Source organism: Periophthalmus magnuspinnatus, chromosome 4 (assembly GCF_009829125.3).
Source record: "Periophthalmus magnuspinnatus isolate fPerMag1 chromosome 4, fPerMag1.2.pri, whole genome shotgun sequence".
Taxonomy (NCBI): Eukaryota; Metazoa; Chordata; class Actinopteri; order Gobiiformes; family Gobiidae; genus Periophthalmus; species Periophthalmus magnuspinnatus.
The window spans coordinates 15578828-15599227 of record NC_047129.1 but is presented as its reverse complement, the minus strand read 5'-3'; the positions used below and the strand labels follow the sequence as shown (position 1 = coordinate 15599227).

At 39.5% G+C, this 20400-nt stretch overlaps 3 protein-coding genes across 4 annotated transcripts in view; all 3 read right to left on the bottom strand.

The window, feature by feature from the left end:
- Positions 1-223: 223 nt before the first annotated feature.
- lim2.2 (lens intrinsic membrane protein 2.2) lies at positions 224-1904 on the bottom strand. Its single transcript, XM_033965463.2, has 4 exons — positions 1712-1904; positions 817-957; positions 402-536; positions 224-318 (listed from the first exon to the last, which is right to left on the bottom strand). The coding sequence occupies exons 1-4, from the start codon at positions 1887-1889 to the stop codon at positions 248-250; spliced, it is 525 nt and encodes a 174-aa protein (XP_033821354.1). The 5' UTR covers positions 1890-1904; the 3' UTR covers positions 224-247.
- A 3160-nt stretch (positions 1905-5064) lies between these two features.
- Positions 5065-18391, bottom strand: LOC117370245 (WD repeat-containing protein 47-like). The gene is made up of 16 exons (XM_055221439.1): positions 18247-18391; positions 16848-17034; positions 16610-16693; positions 16458-16542; positions 15374-15682; positions 13472-13911; positions 12808-12904; positions 11920-12092; positions 11187-11447; positions 10448-10526; positions 10206-10363; positions 9314-9480; positions 9059-9229; positions 8408-8539; positions 7855-8073; positions 5065-6440 (listed from the first exon to the last, which is right to left on the bottom strand). The coding sequence occupies exons 2-16, from the start codon at positions 17003-17005 to the stop codon at positions 6295-6297; spliced, it is 2679 nt and encodes an 892-aa protein (XP_055077414.1). The 5' UTR covers positions 17006-17034; positions 18247-18391; the 3' UTR covers positions 5065-6294.
- A 602-nt stretch (positions 18392-18993) lies between these two features.
- The window catches only part of camsap2a (calmodulin regulated spectrin-associated protein family, member 2a), a 40038-nt gene continuing 38631 nt past the window's right edge, over positions 18994-20400 (bottom strand). Inside the window, exon 17 of one of the 2 annotated variants that reach the window (XM_033965448.2) lies at positions 18994-20302. In XM_033965448.2, coding sequence (XP_033821339.1) covers positions 19997-20302 — 306 coding nt within the window. In that variant the 3' untranslated portion in view covers positions 18994-19996. The remainder of the gene's footprint in view (positions 20303-20400) is intronic. The other variant, XM_055221438.1, reaches the window with a different exon arrangement.

The following is a 20400-nucleotide window of genomic DNA, read 5'->3' as shown; positions in this document are numbered from 1 at the left end:
TTGACAGTTTAAAATGAACATGTTTAAATGTGACAAACCCTCTTAGATTTGTGGTGTTGTTTTTTTGTTTTAAAGCAACATTCTAAAGTGTAATTTCAGACAGCTCCCTCTAGTGGAAACAAAGAGCGAACATGTATTCGGACTGAATTGTAGAATTAAATTTATTTATGGTGTACATCTTAAATGATTGCCCTTGCAAGATGCATTTTTTCATTCACACTGGTTGGACACTTATGGGTCAGTCTTCTCAGCTCTCAATGGTATTTGAAGGAGCAGGTTCCATAGTGGTCCTTCGGTAAGCACACAGTTGAAATACTCCTGAGGGGAAATATTCACTTAAAGTTTACTATTAGGTCTACTTAAAGCATTTTTGAAATTAAACAGAATAGGAAAAGGGTTACCAGCCACAAAAGCCAAAATAATGGCTACCCAACCGATAATGTAGGACCATGAAAACCTCCAGTTTAAGAAGCGCTTTCCAAAGAAGGTGACCATGACCCCAGTGTAGATGGCCAGAGCCAACAGTGCCAGGAATGCTGTCAAAACAACACAGCGAGTTAGAAACACATTAGTGAGGATAAACAACTCCATAGTATCTGATAAATTTAAATTAAGGGGTGAAATGAATTCAAATCTAAGTACTAGATGGTATTTTACTGTGACAACATACTCCAATTGGTATAAAGACATTTTCCCCTGATAATTCCCATAAAAATAGCCTGAAAAAGCCATGTTGTGTGAGTTCATAATTTGGCTTGCTTGCCTTTTGCTTTACATTAGCATAAAGATAACAAAATGTGACTGTTTAGGGCTCACCTGACAGAATAAGGGCAATCCCACCGGTGCGGACCCTCCTGTTCTTGGTCCCATTGGTGAAAGCGCTCAGACCAAGCACCACTCCAGCCAAACAGCTCAGCACTGACAGCAGCATAAAGGCCCTGGTGGCATCCCAGAAGGCTACAATCAAACATAATAGGGTTTGTTATGTCATAAAAACAGTGTATACTTACATAATATAGATTTATAATTAACAAATTGGCTAGTTTATTAACCAGGCTTACTAGATATTCAATAAAAAAGTTACTAAGATTTACTAAGTTACTCTTTACACAAAATGGACTCTTGTGAACTTTAAACCATGTTATAATAGTGTTACCTCATCAAAAATATGGAGTTATGTTTTGTTTCATTCACATGTTTGAGTAATTGTTTATTATCAGTCTGTCTACATCTCCAAAGCTCAAAATGCTCTGTTCCACCTTGTGATGTCATGTGGTAATACAGAAAGTGCTCCACTGTGCTTCTAAACTCCATACATCTTCACTGGAATCATTTGGATGTTTTCAGACCTGGAGCTGCCAATTTCTATTAAACAAAAGGTAAAAAGTAGCTGTTAACTTGAAAACCACCACATCATGACATCACAAGATGGAACAGAGCATTTTGAGGTTTGGAGATGTAGACAGACTCATAATAAAGGATGACTCGAGCATGTGTGAATGAAACAAAACACAGCTCCAGGTATGTCTTTGATGAGGAAACAACATTATAACAAAGATCAAAAAATAGCATAATATATAATAATTTGAGTAGTTACTAAGCCTACATCATTCATAAATTAACAGTACATACACTATTAACTTGCCCATTATGTTTTTGCTTGTGCTTTATTTAAGTTATTATAAGTAATACCCTAAAAAGTTCCACTCACCCACTGTTATGGTGTGGCCATGGCACTTATGGTTGATGCAGAACCTCCACAGCCCCTGATGGGCCCAGCTGCCTGCGTATCGGTACTGCATCCAGAAGTCTGTCGCCGTGGTGACAATGAGAAGAACCAAGGCGGCCACTCCACAGATAGTGCCTCCTCCTGCTAATGTGTAGAGCATCACGCACAGGCTGAGAGGGACACCGGCCTCAGCTGCTAAACAGGGAGAAATATGTTGGGTTGTTTTGTTGTCATGTTCTTTTTTCTTTCATTTTTCCTTATCTATTTCGGATATCTATTTGTTTTATTAATAATATTCTGAAATAGACCAATGAAGTTTATCTGGTTTTCTGTTACTGTGACGTTTTTGGTCAGTTGATTTAAACAGGTTTTCACACATTGTAACATTACAGTACATTAGGGGTATAACAGAAAGTGCAGAAAAAAAACACAATATATATGAAATAACCTGCAAGTCTGGCAATAAAACATACAATGGAGAAACTGGGAGGACATTCAGAAACATAGGACAGAATGTGAGAAGGAATTGGCTATTTCTGACCACTGCTAAAGAGAGAACCACATTATGGACTGGGATGGAAAAACATCATTGGAACAGATGTCAACAAACATCGTCTCTGGAGTAAGGAAGTGATTGAAATACGGAAACATGCCCACGGGACTTTAAACTGGGACGAAGGGGCCTTTTTACTCTTACACACCTGGGATACTGTTCTGAAGAAGTCGGACTGCAGATGGTGCTGTCGTCCAGCCTCCACCGGTTGGAAGACAGCACCGAAACCTGTTTAAATCAGCTGACCAGATACATCACAGCAACATCATGTGACCACTCTGAGGAAGAGTCGAAACTGTCTAGTATGAAAACAAACTAACCCTTGGTCTGGAAAAATAAATATAATCTGTTAAATAAATATATATAATAAAATTTATAATAATATAATAATAAATAATAATAAAATAAATAATTATAAATAATAATTATCAAATAAATAATAATAATACTAATAAAATAATCTGTCAAATAAATATTCTGAGATGTGCATTCATAATAGGTTAATAGGCTTGGATTGGCAGTTTCTATGTCGCTGTAAAGCAAAAGACTGGACAAAAGTGTTTAGAGTGTATATGTTTCGCCATTCATCCAAGAAGCTTCAAGAAGCACTCTAACGTTTGTTCAGTTGACAGGATATAACCCACTTTTTTATGGACCCAACCTGCATGATTGAAGGATTACAGACTCACTATATCCTTTAAAGCATTAAAACATTTTGTATGATTGTGATGTGTTGCATGGCTTAAGATTTTCCATTATACACTAAATGTTCTGTTTTAAACTCCAGCTAAAACATGCTTTTCCCACATTTTTGAGATACAGATGTAAAGTAGCGATAAAGCGTTAGCCCACTGTTGTGTTGTGATATTGAACAATGTAAAATTGCCTGTAAAACAATGAGAATGCCCATGTAGCAGTCCTGGCTTTTGTTTGACCATAAGTCCCCACAGTCTGCCACAGTCAACCCATGTCCCATTGCTCAACAACTGAACTGTCAGCACTGTGTTTTGAGTCATTCAACAGTTTTACAAACCAACACCAAAGGCACAGTTCAAAATCAAGTTCATGGAAAAGTTTTGCATCCACACAGAAGAAGTAATTTACACTAAAAAGTAAGTTTGCATTGATATTAACATCTGTCTTCTAATCTTTTCTCAGCAAATTTGTAAACTTCAAACAACCACAGCAGTTATAGTTTTAGATGAATACCGTAATGTAGTTGGGTGTCTGTCCGTTCGCTGGCTCTCTCTGGACTCGTGTGCTCTTTAAAGCCCTGCAGCTCTGAATCCCATTGTGTCCAGCTTCACAAAAGAGTGAATGATCCAGGGCAGTGTGCTCATCTCTGCAGTTTCCACCTAATTTACAATACAATTTATTCAGTAGTTATGAACAGATGACTTAACTTTTCTCGTTTTATTTTCCATATAGCATACAATTACGCAGCTTGTCTTTAACTGTCAAAATGCAGATGTTTTGAGCTGATTTATGGTTAATATCTCTGTAATTTATTGGGCCTACTGCATGAAAGAAACAATGGCACAGTAGTTAATGTCTTCTGTCAACTGAAATAAAGGTGACTTTTTTTTTAAAGAATAGCTTTAAAAAGTGGCTGCATAATTCAATCACAAATGTTCAGTTGCCTTAAGAGTAATATGACAAGTTTGTGGGGCTAATCTCTAACAAATATGGTTCCACAGCACAGAGGGACTGTACAGTTCTCTTCTGTACAATATCTTTTTTTTGCTCAGACTGTCTTCTCAGTGAAAGGAGCTAAACTTTGGAACTCTTTACCTGCTCACATAAAGCCTTTTTTTTTTTTTTTTTTTTTTGTAAATTTTGAACCGTTTTAAAGCCCTTCTGGCCTTCTGGGGACTGGTGTTGTGAATTAGTCTAGATCAGGCATGCCCAAACTGTGGCCCGGGGGCAAAGTGCGGCCCTCAGACTAATTTTTCTTGGCCCTCAAGCTCCCAGGTGAATTGGCCCATATTACCTTAAACAGAAATTCTTACTGTACATTTTTGAAAATCTACTTACTGCCAATCTCAAATATTTGACGTGTATTGATGTGTTAGGATGCAAGAATGAATAAAGATCTAGTGGTTCAGTCTAACTTGTAATAAATACACAGATTTGAAGTATTCACTGTATTCAGCTGAGGTGGCTCGGGCATCTGCTCAGGATGCCTCCTGGACGCCTCCCTAGGGAGGTGTTCTGGGCATGTCCCACCGGGAGAAGGCCCCGGGGAAGACCCAGGACACACTGGAGGGACTATGTCTCTCAGCTGGCCTGGGAACGCCTTGGGGTCCCACCGGAGGAGCTGGAGGATGTGTCTAGGGTGAGGGAAGTCTGGGAGTCCCTGCTCAGACTGCTGCCCTGGCAGCAGTCCTGGCCCCGGATAAGCGGAAGAAAATGGATGGATGGACTGTATTGGCGACCAGTCTATGGCCCTCATTCGGCCCTCAGCTTTGTCTGTGTTTTTATATGTGGCCCTTAAAGAGAAAAGTTTGGACACCCCAGGCAATCTATATTTGTTGTATCTGTTCAACATTTGTCATAGGTTTGGAAATTTCGTGTATGTGACCTATTGTCTGCTTCTCTTCCACTTTGAACGGATTTGTTACTTGTTGTTGTATGTTTTTGCTTCTGAAATGAAAGATTTCATTGTTTTCACATCTGACACAACAATTCCCTATCTCTACTGGCCACTATTCCTTTTCGCTCAAGTTAAAATTGTATCACACGATTTTACAAATAGAAAGAGAATTACAGAAAAGAACATTTTGGTGCTCGGTTTATCTTTATTTCTTTGGACATCCTGTTACTTCAGTGTACATGATGAACCCACAGGTGTAAATCAGCTCCTCTAGTATAACTATGTTACTACAATGTGAACCAGGAGACTACAGACCACAGGAAACAATGCATTATTTAATCAGATTTGTTCGTTGCTAGCTGCTTGCATTCATTAAAGTGCTTCCTTACCAGAGAAAACCCTAGCAGTCCATCAAAATACAAACAAATATTGATTTTGTGCTTTTAGTGTGTAAGAATGATGGGAACATGGACAGGCCTTAATGTTGCACATTTTAAATGCACCTCATGCAGGACAGCAGAGACATTGGAGAGAAACATTCTGAATTATTATAAATTTCCACACAAAAAATGCCAATTCTATTCCCTCATAAACAAATATATCCATATACCGGTAGTTATAAGCTAAACGGGCCATGTATGTTTTCTGGTGGAAGCTTCATCACCTGCAGGTCTTTGTTACTGCTTTGCCTACAATCTCCCACTGTATAGTATTAACTATCCATCTTTCCAGTATTTATTTTAGTTTTTTAAATATTGTTGGGAACATTCCAGGCAAACCAGCCATGGACAAAAGACAGTATTTGGACTCTCTGCCCCTCTTAAAGAGAGACAAATAAACACAGGATTGTAAAAAAAAAAGTTACTAAACAAAACAATAAATGGTATTTATTTAGGCAACTTATTGTGGGTAATTATGAGGTAAAAGCAACAGTGCACATGTGATACAAAAATAAATACAGATCTCGTGATAAAGTGCTTAATTAAACTAATTATAAAAAGGCACAGCATGATATTACATTATAGCAAGTTGTTTAGTACATCAACCATTCAACAGCTAAAATGAAAATAACTCTCAAATGGTTTACTTTTGTCAGCTGCTGACAAAATATGTGAACTGTGGTTAAAGAAGCTTAAATGTGTGAGACTTTACATGTTTGTTTTGGCACAAGGTACAATTTGCCAGTCACTTTACATGTTCTGCATATGCATGAAGTAAACATTACGAATGAGACAAGGTGTTACTTTCAAGCACAATCACTTGATCTTTTTTCTTAATGCCATAGTCATGACAAGGAAATATTTACTTGCCCTATGCATATTTGAACAGTAAAAGTTAACTTGTTTGCACACATACACCCAAGTCAACAAAAACACACCCCACAGCTGACCAATATGTGTAACATCTTTAGGTAGGAGGTCAGGGCGATAGTGGAGCCCAGAGGACAGCGGTGCGATCAGCCGACGAGGAGAGGAAGGTCCGGTCGTGAGGGTGCCACCGACACTGGATCACCTTATCCCAATGCTCCCCTGCCAGGGTCTGAGGGAGGGGCTTGGTTAGGTCTCCTGCAGGCAGAGGGTCACAGAAAGCAGAAGAAAATTAATAGAAATGAATGTCAACAATTAGCATACGAGATAATGCCTATGAAATATTACATGTCATGTTTGGCATTTAAACTGTGCCACGGGCTATCACCTGCAGCCTGCCACCTACAGAGTGGAACCCTATCAGCCCACACAAAGACTCCAGTCATTCATATGTGTGCTGCACCACCTATGTGTGTGTAAGTGTTTCTGATGCAACACAGCCCAGTGATTTTGTTATGAAGAGGTCATGTCTGACTTAACAAGTCTTAACCTCCTGAGACCTGAGCATTGGTTTGGAAGGCATTTTAGATTTTTTCTAGCTTTTTGGGGCAAGGAAAAAACAATAAATGCAATAACCAAATATCATCACTTTACATGAAGGTCGTCTAAGAAAAAACAATGTCCTCATATATGGACAGTTGATCCAAGTTACCTCAAAATGCTGTAAAGACACCATTATATAAACCTGTTTTAGACAGTAAAAAACTAAAACCAGATTAAACCCATTTAAACCAATCAGAATCAGCCCATTACCAGTCTGAACCTGTTCAGAGTCAGTTGAAACTCACTGAAAACTTGAAAAGTCCAAACCAAGTCCATGCCAAGTCTGCACGAGTTCAAACCCATTCAAACCCTGCCCAAAAACTGTCCAAACCTAGTCTAAACCTATCCACAATCTAAATCAGTCCAAATCCAACTAAACATATAGACTTAATATTGGCTAGTCAGAACCGATTGAAACAAGCTTAGGCTATTGAATATTGAAGCTTTATATATGAAACGTTTTCTTTGAAAAAAAAATTGGCTTTTATAGAAATAAGCAGTGAGCTTGTATTTTTTCTTTCCTTCTTTTTTTTTTTTTAAACAAACCCAAGTACAACAGTCCACAAGCATATACCTCCAGTTTGGCTGCATATGTACGTCATCTTGCTAGATTTTTTACTCTGTAGGCAGCCATCTTAAAAATACACTGTAAGTAGATTTTGCTCACATGACACCACCAGATGGCACTCCAAGTGTCCTTGTTTGTGCACAACAGTTTTAAATTAAGTAATATTACATCCAATAGTTCAGATAACTAAAAATGTCCAGTCCACGCATGTGGATGTGACTTCAGTTTCAGTGTAGTTAGCTCCTCGCTTCAGACAGATATAAGGCAGTGTGCACCAACAATCTGACCGAAACTCAAGAAGTGGCTTGGATGAGCAGCGAAGCATCTTCACTCTAAAAAACTTTTGTCCATTTTTTCTTTTGCTATGGATCATGCCTGGATGACTGGGTAATTACACAGATATATTTATAACTATCCAAAATTGTTTATTTTAAAAATAATGTAAACAGATTTAAATAGAATTTGACCTGATAAAATAAATAAATAAATAAATAAATGTACCTTGAAGGTCACTGATGATGATTTTGTTGTCGTAGGAGCCTGTCAGAAGGTGATGTGCTCCTGGTGAGAAGCGTACAGAGCGGACATCACTGGTGTGGGGGCGATACGTCTGCACTATGCGACCCCCTTTAATGTCATAGAGCATACAGGTGCTGTCCTCCTGCCCAGTGGCCAACAGCCGCCCGCTGGGGTCCACCGCTACAGATGCAACCGCACTTCCTGTAAGAGAGGAATCAAATCTACAATAAATAGTTCAAATTTAATTCAGATTCTCAAGCTTCTGAAAGTAGCAGGCTGGTAATTATTCATTTACTCCCCACACTTCCTCAGTAGCCACAACTTCCTTCTGTACTACTGAGGAAGGAAATCTGACAACCACAAATCACGCACATACCACATTCATATGTGCATTGTGAGTTGTCTTGCCTGAGAACACAACAGGAGGATGAGCTGACTACATTAAATAGCCAACGGTCTGATTACCATAAAAACACAGCTGTATTTAAAAAAATTACATTTTAAGGTTTGAAAGAGAACTCATGATTTGATTTACCTGTGCCATGGAGTGTTGTGCCAATTACCCGGACACAGCTGGGCACCCGTAGATCCCAAAATCGAACAGTCTTATCTTGGGAACCAGAGGCAATCATCCAGCCTCCCCACGTGTACAGTGTCAGAATATGACCTGAAAATGCAGTTCTATTTAGTTTTATATTTAAAGAATCCAGTTTCTATTAATACAATTTTATCTCACATTCATTTGTCAATAGTTAATCAGTTACCGGCACTTCATAACTTTGTGTACATAGACTAAATATGTATGAACTAGTGTTTGTACCTGTATGTTCACTTTAGCTTAGCAATAAAAAGGAGTGACAGTAGCTGAGTTGGTAGAGTGTTTGTCCACTGATCCAAAGGTTGGCTCCCACAAATGAATACTGTCATTGTGTCCTTGGGCAAGACACATCCAACTCACCCTCACTGTCTGTGTACACTGATGTATGAATGTGTGTGTAAATGGGTGAGTAGTTCCTTGATGTAAAGTGCTTTGAGGTGGAAAAGTGCTGTATAAAACTGAGACCATTTACCAAAAACACATGCAACTTATACCATATTAGGGAATATTTTAGACAAAACAATAAAATCTACATGAAGACATAGCTTTGTGTACATAGACCACATAAGTATGAACTAGTGTTTGTACCGGTATGTCCACTGAGTGCGTGTAGACCCTGTCCCCTCTGACAGTCGGTGGTGTAGATGTTGCAGTCTCCAGCTCCTGCACTGATCAGGATGGAGCCCCCACTCTCCGGACCCTCCATGAATGCCAGGTCTCTAATGGTACCATCGTGCATACTAAACTCCAAATCAGGTCCTGAAAAATATTATACAATAACAGTGTCAGAGCAACATGAGAAAGAGTTCCCTAAATAGTTGAGAATATAAACAAAATACAGACCTGTTGCATTGCAGTTGTCTGGATTAAAAGGCAGAACTTTGACATATTTATCATTTGAACCAGTGGCCAGCAGCTGTCCGCAGTGACTCCATGCCACGCAGTAGATGGAGCCCTTGTGGTGTTTATTTCTCCGGAAGCGTACCACTGCTTGCTTGGTGACACCAGAACTGTTAGAAAAGTGGACAGACAATGCCTTTCTCATCTCAGAAATCACCAAACCATAAAAATCTTGGACTAATTCTACTGCTGGGTTTCAGATGACATCACAACACATCTATATAGGTCAATACTTTTTCATACAGATGTGGAGCAGTTCAAATTAATATGGTTAAAATGCAGGTTTTTGTATTAATATGGTGAATTCTATGGTAGGCCCTCTCATGATAATTACAATATCGACTTATCGTTCTTAAGCTGGAACAATATATTTTGGGGCTCAGTAGTTATCATGGTTGTTTTCGTTGCAATAGTGGGGAGATTTTTGCAATTTTTATGCGATAACGTAAGATTTGAGCTGTAAATAGAAAAATTAATAACTTCCATGGCTAAGTATCGGTGCATTCTGCCATTTATTTGTTGCATCTCAGGCCTTTTAATGACACTGTCTATTTAAAAATTGGTTTACTGGAATTTTCCTGCTTTGTCTTAGTGGCATAAAGTCGTTTCAATATTATCGTTTATCGCAGTATGTCTCTGTAGCGATATATTGTGTTTGAAAATGGGTTATCCTGACAGGCCTGTTTTATAGTCTAGTAAGTACTATAAATTATCTCAGTATTTGTGAATTTACCTGTTGGATATTACTTATGAAAATACAATGTAATTATAGGGAAAGAGAGCCCATCTGCGAGTATGACAGCATTGTATCTGGAAACCACCTATTCATCCTCACCTCGTGGAGAGTGTTTCTGGATAGGCGCAGACTCTCAAGGTCTTTGAGTTGGACCCCACAGCGTACAAAGACCCTGAGGGGTTAAAGGCCACCGCACGCAGAGCCTGAGTGTCCTCCAGCTGCGTCAGTCTAATGAACTGGGTTTTGGTCCTTCCTTGCTGTGTGGAAAACTACAGTGTATTACTCCCAGGTGCAGAGGAAATTGTGGAGATGTCGATGATGATACTATTAAAAACGCATACCTCTTGGGGCGTGTGGCGAGTTGCTAAACTGCCAGATTGATCCTGGACTCGGATCTTTTCTGCACTGTTAATCCCAACTCTGAGTTAGAGGTAAAATATATATGTTTGCAAAAGCATGGCAAATTAACGGTGAACTATGTAACTTTTCTGCCACCTGTTTGTCTCCATGTTATTGCTTTGCCTCGTATGTTCTATAGTCAAGCATTAATACAAATAAACTTGCCTTGCCTTGCCTTAATCTTATCCATCTTCATCAGGACAGGCAGGTGACGGCAGGCCAGGTTACAGGTCAGATCTCTGGAGATGCGCTCACTTACAGTACAAATGTTTTTAAGGTATTTGGTTTAGCAATAAAAAGGGGCGACAGTAGCTCAGTTGGAAGAGCATTTGTCTGGTGAGCTAAAAGATGGCAGTTCAAATCCCACTCCCACAAACAAATACTGTCATTGCGTCATTGGGCAAGACACATCCACCTCGCTGCCAGTGTCTGTGTGAATGGATGAGTGGTTTCTTGATGTAAAGCGCTTTGAGTGTGTTGAAGGTGGAAAAGCGCTATATAAAAATGTGACTATTTACCAAAAACACATGCAACTTACACCATACAGGCAAACCAATAAAATCTACATGGAGACAAGGAGGTGGCATACCCTTTACCAGAAATTACACTGCCCCTTTGATGAAACAATTAAAATGGCTTCATATAAAATATTCAGCAAGGAAAATGTATGAATATGCTTACTTGTGACTGATGGGAACAGGAGACTCGCTGAGGCAGGGCATGGTTTGGCCTCCTGTTCTCACTGGGGTGCTGCTGCTGACCCCTCCTGGCTTCTCTTGTCGTGGCGCAGTGTCAGACGTGTGGTGGTGGTTGTGGGTGGTTTCAGGACTGGCCGTGGTGCCGTTTCCTGCCAGTCCATTACACTGCGTTCCCAACTGCCCCATCACCTCCTCCCCCCTGTGCTCAAGTCCCACGTTCATCTCCTCCAACTTCTGAATAGATCTAGATACAGAACATAATCCAGTTTATTAAAGAAGACATATTATTTTTCTGTTAGTATTAAACCAAAAATGTATAGATAATTATTTTAAATTAATTTGTGTTCGAAACTGCAGAACTCACAAGCTCATCCCAGTAAGCAGCAGATTTTCACTAAACATTTTTGTTGTTGAAAAAGATTTAAAAAAAAAGATGTTTCTGAACTGTACGCATATGACCCAGATTACATTTTTTTAAGTAAGTACAGAGAAGTGGGCTGAGATAGGGGGTAAGTGAAAACAGGCAATTTCTGAGCTCTCAAGCTTCAAATGCAGGAATACAGAATTACTCAAACATGCACGAATCAATGAAAAAGGACACCCTGAGTAAGCTAATGATATGAGAACGCTGTTATAACATGGTTAAAGAGTAAAAGTTTTGCATAATAAGTCCCATTCAACACAGCAGAGACCCAGACTTTTATGTTTTGTCTTACCTATTGAGGAACGTTTCAGTGAGGTTGTTTTGGGTGCCATTTTGTGGTTTGACCCCTCCCTCTAAGAGCATCTGTTGGTAAAGTTGCCGCTGCTGCTGCTTTTGCTCCAGATGTTGCTGCACGCGATGCCGCTGCCGATAGTATTCTTGTATCTGTTCAGTGGAACCGCGCGGCTGAAGAGAAAGAGAAATTAAAAACATTATAATCAGTTTTTTTAAAAGAATTATACCCTCCAAGGCCTTGTAACCTCATTTGGCAGCAGTCGCTATTGCTGCACACAAACTAACTCCCCAAGGTCTAATTCGCCATCATGCAGTCCATAAAAAACTTCTCAAGGACCCCATCATATTCAGTAGGGCCATTATATACAGGCTCTCATCTCAGCTCATACACAAAACAATCTAGTCTCAAAACTTTGCTCCTTTAGATGGCGATGACAACACATAAAGGTGAGCGATGATGAGAGGAGTCGGCCATCTTGGCGGTGACAAGGTACACATCAAACCAGATTACCACCCTGCTATGTCCATGACCTCCTCCTCCCTTTATTGGGACAGGGGGCAGCGAGGCACAGACGCCATTCGGGATGGGTTTGGAGAATTGGACAGGATTTATGGGACAGCAGAGGTATGGAGATGAGGTACTTTAGGGGTTTAGATGCTATGTGATGCTCTGACCCCCAACTGAGAATGCAGAATGGAAATTTTACACTGACTTTGGCCAGATAGAAAACCCAGGTTATAGGTTTTTAGCATTTGACCAAAAGGCTAGGAAATCCACTGATTCTAGCTAACCAAAGAGTAAATCAGTTGAACCCTGATAAGCCAAAAGAACTCACTGCTACTGATTTACAGCTCATCTAAGGTTAAAAACGCAGCTTTTTATTACCTCATTTAATTCTGTGCTGCATGGCGGCCCACCATCTTTGCCCGGGGTCAGAGGAGTGCGCACTGGGTTGGGACCATCAAGGCCCTGTGGAAGTTTCCTGCAAGAAGAAGCAAACTATAAAATGTTATACTCAATCAATAATAAAATAGGAAAAATAAAATCAAATAAATCAAGTTAAACACAGTTTCACATTTTGATAAAAGAAAGAATATCGTTCCTGTTGGTAATCCTAGCATAGTTGATTTCAGTGTATTTGTTATTATATTATTATGTTCAGTCTTTTATATAGTCAAATATGTACACGCATTTATCCAGCAGGTGGCACCAGAGCCTACACATTGAGAAAGACAAGGACAAATACACTCTGTGGAGAATGCTGTTGTGACTTAGGCTATATAAAAAACATAAAATTGAACTGGAAAAACAGAGAGATCTTCTACTTAAATCTGCATTCTGCAATCATAGTGGTATAATTTCTACTACTTTTTTTACTGCTGCCTGCATCATGAAGTATTTCAATAATAACTACAATGTTTACTGTGCAAAACCAGTTTAGTTTAGTTCAGTATTTGCCATTTCTTTGCAGTATTAAAACCACATTGGAAAAAAATGTGTGAGAAGCCCAAAGAGCACAGCATTTATTTAGAACGAACATTTTTGTTACCGTTCAGGTGACTCCTCCTGCTGATGAGAGTGGTTTTCGACCAAGCTTCGACTCAGGGCTGCCTTTGCGTTGGCCTCCATGCCTCTCTTGTCCTGTGCTGCCAGTCCGTGTGACAGGCCGTCCAGAGCAGGGTTGAGGGACCTGGACATGTAGGTGTCTGCTGAGTGAGGCCTGTGGTGGAAGGGTGAGGTGGGACAAGGGGACAGGCGATTGATCAGGGGCGTGAGCAGGTCCGCGTGGCCAGCCTTACAGGGTTTCACGAGCTTATCCACGTGAATGTTTAAAGTCTTCTGTTCAAATGTGCAGTTAAAGACGCTAGAGGAGAGATTCTGGAGCCAGGACAGGAGTGAGAGATCCAATTCATCACAGCCATTTCCACAAAGTAAATCCACCCCGAGAAGCACCTCTCCCTCGCTGATCTCCTCACCTGTAGCTTTACTCTAAACACAAAATGGCAGATAAACATATTATTTATATATATATTGATTTAAAATGACTGTAAGTAACTTTTAGAGAATAATATGTTTTTTTCATAGCCGATGCCGATACCAATTGTTTAGACTCCAGAGAAGTCAATGGCCGATAAAATCTGCCGATATTTTTGGGCCAATATGTAGGATAGATTTTACAATTTTCCCCAAAATGATTTACTTAAAATTAGCTACAAACTCACCTACATCCCTGTTTTACCACAAACCTGACAGAGCAGTGTCCTCTTTACATTGACGTATTCAGTTAAAGCTTCATACTTTTGGCAGCTGGTTGGCCAAAACAAAATATCGGCCTGTGCTGGAGAATTAAAGCCTATAGCTGATACAGTAAAAATTGCAAATATCGGTCAAATATCTCGACCACCCTATATATCTTGCTGCCATCAATATTTCCTTGCAATTTTGTGGTCGAGCAATGCAACCTACTACTAGGCCTGCCATGACTTATCGACTTATCATTCAATATAGGAAAGCTGGAACCATATATTTTGGAGCTTAATATTTATCGTGAGTATTTGGGATATTTTTTATTCTAATACAATAACATTTGAGCAGTTGAAGGGTGAATTGGTCCCTTTTCTGGCTAATTATTGGTACATTCTGCTGTTTATTTGTTGCAGCTCATGTCTTCTAATGAAACAGTCTTAAACTTACTGGGATTATCATGCATTATTTAAAACTTAATTAGTCACATAAAGTAGTTTCTGTTTTATTGTTTATCCCTATATTTCTCTGTAGCGATATATCATGCTTCAAAATTTCTTATCGTCATTGGTCTACCTCCTAGTAGCCTGAGAGAATGCGAACTACTAGGGATGCAGTGATTAACTTTCAAAATGGAGAGACCATAGGGGCCCTGATTATAAACTTTTCATCCAGGAATGAATTCAGATTACTGCAATATACTGCAATAGTCTCAGTTGTTTGTGTAATCCCTCAGTCGTCCAGTCGTCCTAATAATAAAGCATGAACAAAGAGATAATTCTTAATGAACAAAGGTTTTTACATTGATTTAGGCTTATATGTCTGTGCAATCCCTCAGTCCAAGTATGAGCCATAGTAAAATAAAAAACAAATTCTGTCAAATGGGCAAAAAGTTGTAGGAGTGAAGACGTTTGGCTGCACATCCCAGCTGCTTCTTCAATTCTGGTCAGATTACCGGTGGACACTGCCTTATATCTATCTGACGGGAGCTTGTTACACTGAAACTAACATCTATAGTTTACACTTTATGTTTATTGGCTATGTTTTTTCTTTTACAGTAGTCTCAGTTGAAATATTTGGAAGATATTGGAAATTAACAAACGTATATACAAAAATTTGACTTGTATAACGTACATGCCTTTAATAAAGGATAGTAAAATATAAAATCTATTGATGTAGACTTGGCATATTAAATGAAACCAATCACCTGACAAAACTCCACACAGCACTCGTACAGGATGCCTTTGATGAGCAGCTGGAAAAGCCTGTTGCCACTGGCCCTAAACCCAGCCTCACTCAGCTTTCTGTCTGCGGGGATAAACTCGGCTACCATGTCACAGGCCTCCTCAAAGCAGTGGACCCGCGCTGTGCTCGGGTTCCAGTCTTTAAACTCGGCGTGGTGGGTGAGGCGTGGGAGGGTCAGCAGCAGACACAGTTTTCTGTAGTCCTCTTTAGTGGGACAGAACTCCTCCAGACTGTTGAGACACTTCACCGCCTCCTGCATGGTGAGCTCCAGCTGTACAATCAAATCAATGTAAATCTGTCATATGTGTATGAATATTTGTAAAAGTATATACAGGTTTAGGCAGTTGGATAGATCCGAGGGATGTCAAGATGATTTGGTTAACAGATACCTACGATGTTTCAGGTGACAATAAAATCATAAAAACTTCAAATAATAGTTTGTGACCATTTTAGACGCAAAAATAAGTAATTTGAATTCAATCTACACTCCAGAAAAGTAAATAAAATTGTGCTACATAAACTTTACTGTAATATTCGAAAAGTTTGATTATAAACCTGGTCACATACTAGAGGAATGATTATCTATTAGACAATGAATGAAAGTGGACTAAGAGGGCGACAGTAGCTCAGTTGGAGAGTTTGTCCACTGATCTGAAGGTTGGCAGTTCAAATCCCGCTATTAACACAAACAACTGGAGAAGTCAGACCCACTGACCCACAGGTTCACGATCCAATTCCAGCTCCCACAAATAAATACTGTCATTGTGTCCTTGGGCAAGACACTTAATCCGCACTCACTTGCCCATACACTGGTATAAATGTGTGTATGAAAGCGTGTATGAATGGGTGAGTGGTTCCTTGATGTAAAGCGCTTTGAGAGCCTAGAAGGTCTCAAAGCTAGGTAAAAGTGCTATATAAAATGTGACTATTTACCATTTACCATGAATTTAGTTTGATTGTGTTGTCAATAATTGTTAAATTGTGATGTTTTGGTCAATCAACTGAATCTAGTCAAAATGTTAAGTATAACAAATATTTCTACTAACATTCAGGGGATCCTCTGCAGCAGACATGACATTGTTTACATACAATGCTTCCAAAAACTTCTGTTTGTAGATTATATACCGAAACCTGTAAAACACGTAATAAATAAAAAGACATCAACAAGATAAAAGTAGATTTCAGTTGAATATTTCACCTTTTCTTGTCAAATTTCTCCATTCCTTCTAGAGGTTGGATAAACTGCATAACCTCATCCCACTGGCCATCTAAAATCAGCTGCCTGATAAAGGGCAAAAAAATCAAGTTTAGAAAGGTTTTGCAGACATTACGATTTTCCCTAAGAGCTATCAAGATATTTGGTAGAAGAAATCAACTTAAAATTTTAAACTAAAAGCAAATAGGTAATACATCTCGGTTTGTTGACAATTTCATACCGGAGAAAAAGCATATCGTCTGAGTAGAGTCCATTGATGACTCCACTCTCCTTCTCCAGGGCCAACATGCTGATGTGGAGCCTCCTGGAGTTCAGAAAGTCCAGGATGAGTTTGATGACCTCGGCCTCTTTAATGTTGATGATCTCCTCCGCTGTCATGATTCCAGGTGTCCAACTACTGCCTAGAACTGACCATAAAACAAAAAGAGTGACTTCATTAATCATTTAACATTTGGGATATAGCTGTTGTACACAAGTGCATGTTTTACACTGTAGCTTCACCAACATTAGAAATAACCACATATTTTTAACACAAACATCTCAGTGTCTAAGATATAAGCAGCACATTAGAGTGACAGCAGCTTAGTTCATAGAGTTTGTCTGATTCGAGGGTTGACAGTTCAAATCCCATTGTCAGAGCAGTCAGATGCACTGCCCAACAGGCTGGCGGTGCGATTCCAGCTCACACAGATGGATACTGCTGTTGTGTCCTTGGGCAAGGCACTTAACCCACCTCATCCCCAGTGTCTGCCTACACTGGTGTATGAAGGTGTGTGTGAATGGGTGAGTGGGTCCTTTATGTATTATTTTGAGTCCCTTGAAAGTGGAAAAGCGCTATATATAAATGTGCCGATTAACCATGGCTGAGACCTGTTTGTTTACATTTACAGATATTCCTCCTGTAATATTGCATTAGGCTGTTTCAAATAAAACACTGTGGTGGTGAGGGCACAGTGGGCATCTTTACAAATCAATGCTAATTAAGTAAACATTGATCATTACATTTAGTCTAAAACAATTACACGATTAGTGGAAGCACCTTGAAAGATATTAGATTTCTACATTCTAAACCTCCATACACTTACACTTACTTTTTTCATGTATTTGAACAGGGTGCTGATGAAAAAGATAGTTTCAGTATTCTCATTGGGCTCTCCTTGTATAAATAATAATAAATGAAATGTATTTACAAGAATCAGTCGTAATGGTGTAGGCATACAGTGCTATTCGTCATAAATTATGCATTGTGTCTTTGTCTGGGCACAGCAAAATGAGGCTGAGGAGCACTGATGCCTGGGTGTTTGCCCCCCTGGTGTCCCCTGTCTCTGCCCAGTCCCTCCCTGCACTTGCCTCATCTCTGGTACTGGATGTTCAGAGGGGCTGCGGCCCAAAAACACAAACTCAGCACATTTTGGATATTTTACGCACCTTGTTGAAATCACTGTCCCACCCACGTTTTTACGCACACATCTTTGGCACAGTGACGCCGATGGGAAAGTCACACCTTGCTGATTCACTGTTCTGTGCAGATGCAAATGACGTTTTATCAGCGCTCTGCAGCTCAGCTCACAGCTAACACGCCACCAGCAGAGTCCGCGCCGTGCCAAGGCAAAGCTTACCTGTCAGTGTGCAGCAGCCGCATTCACGTGTCCACGGCCCGTCTGGAGTCACGCTCGCACCATGCAGTGTTATTTTGTGTGCATTTACAAAGTAGAGTCCATCTCAGCGGGCGTCACAGCACAGAACCGACACAGAACTGATTTTTGCCCTTGTACACAGCTGTGGTTGCCATGCGGACGCAGCCCCAAACCACCAATCACAGACCGCGGTGTTTTCAGGTCCCGCCCACACCGGCCCTGCCTCTGATGATACTGTTTGTGTTATATTTGGGACATGGTGATTTGCCACTGCAGGTCAACCCTAGTCAAAAGTGTATAGTGCCACTGAGCCATAGATCCATAGTGTTAAGTATTTACATTCTTATAGTTTATTGCTCAGTAGCACTATACAAACTATAAGAGTGTAAATACGTAGCAGGAGGCTGTTGTTGATGATGTACAGCATTTGGAAAACTGTTGCCCTGTGCAGGTCTTTCAATAATTTAGAATAGGTCATTAAAAAGATCAGAGAATGAAAGAAAGAGATTTTATTCAGCTGATACATTTGCAAATATACAACTATACTGGGATGTTTCTGTTTGTTTTTGTGTAAATAGCTACAAATTCACAGATGTCTGCTTAATGGCCCATTCTTATTGAGATTGTAGGCAGCAGGCACTAACTGCTGTGACAAATCTGTGAAACTCTTTAATTACAGTACTGTATTCAACACTGCAAGTGCAAATAAATATTATAGAACCACATACCCTTTATTGAATAAATATGGTCAAGAAAGTATTCATACAAACAGAACTTTAAGTCCTGATTCACACAATTGCATTTAACATTTCAGTCACTGTCCATTTTATTTCACAGAATCATGAGGCTGTGATTGTACCTTACTGTTAAACTTCCTTCACACATAATACTGACAGATTCAAAATAACACAAACCGGCATCAAAATATCACACCGGTTCTTTGTACCACTTCCCTGTACAGCCAGACCATAAACCTTAAGAAAGACTACAGTCATACACACTATGTATGACAGGAACATTTAATATGATAATAGTTTACACTGAGTCATAAATAACGAAAATACATTATAGCTTTATCAGGCTTTGTTTTGAATATTACCCAGCATTTCTGTAAAAAGTCCTGAAAAGGCTTGTGTAAAAAGCTGAAACCGCTACGCTTTGAGCTGGACACACATGTTGTGTGAGGCTAATGCTAGCTGTATGCAACACGTTTTTGGCCCTATGTAGTTTTACATACCTTATTATACAACTGGTAACTGAGAAACTATTTTTCATTCATATAATAAAACAATTTAGTGCGTTCCCACAAAAAACAAAATACACAGAAGGCTTACACAAAAATGTAAACAAATTATTCTGTACAAGACTTAAAACATTCAGTGCTTGGTGTATTGAGGAAAATAACCCGTCATTCATACTGTCTCCTTATGTTTGGCACATCGTAAAATAGACACGCATCATAATTACCAAAAACAATCGAAAAATACAGAGAGAAGAGTCTCTCTCAGCATTAGTGACGTACATTCCAGTTTTCAGGAGTCCTGTCAGATCTATTTTACACCAGTCCATAGACCCAACAAGGATGACTATGTAGTGTTGATGTAAGAACATAAATAAACATAAATAAACATAAATGCATTCATTACATTGGCATTGCAGGTGTTTGAATCTTTATGGATATGTACAGTGAAGTGCAGATGCTGTTCTCTTTTGTTGAGTGAGGAGATTGGCATTAGCTCTGTGGTGGTACTACTTTTTTGGGTGTGGCTGGCTTCTTGGTTTGCCACAGGTGACCGTGAATAGTCACAGCATCTACGCTAGCAGACATGGTTTTGGCTGGTATCTGACTGAACTGCTTCTTGTCGGAGTTGTATTTGTAGAGGCCGTCAATCATCTTCCGGGAGACACTTTTGGGGCCTATGCCTGCCAGCTTGTTAATCTCTTCTGTCTCAGGGCAGTAGGTGTAAAGAGAGCGGAACTGGCATCCACCATCTCGAAAAAGGACCAAGAAGTTATTGGCCCCTGATTTCTCCATTTCCTAAAACAGATCAAAAGATTTTTCTTATTATATATAAATAATTACATGATGACAAATATAGCTTTCTATGTGAATAATATTTATGTAGTATTTTATTA

Bases quoted from the DNA above. Each gene is read 5' to 3' on its own strand.
- lim2.2 (XM_033965463.2), bottom strand. From the start codon at position 1,889: ATGCTCTACACATTAGCAGGAGGAGGCACTATCTGTGGAGTGGCCGCC. The intron at 958-1,711 runs GTGAGTGGAACT...GTTTGATTGTAG, and splicing joins TGGCCACACCATAACAGTGG to CCTTCTGGGATGCCACCAGG. The intron at 319-401 runs GTAACCCTTTTC...ATTTCCCCTCAG, and splicing joins TATTTTGGCTTTTGTGGCTG to GAGTATTTCAACTGTGTGCT.
- LOC117370245 (XM_055221439.1), bottom strand. From the start codon at position 17,005: ATGACAGCGGAGGAGATCATCAACATTAAAGAGGCCGAGGTCATCAAA. The intron at 16,694-16,847 runs GTATGAAATTGT...GCCCTTTATCAG, and splicing joins GACGATATGCTTTTTCTCCG to GCAGCTGATTTTAGATGGCC. The intron at 15,683-16,457 runs GTTAGTAGAAAT...TTGATTGTACAG, and splicing joins CTGCAGAGGATCCCCTGAAT to CTGGAGCTCACCATGCAGGA.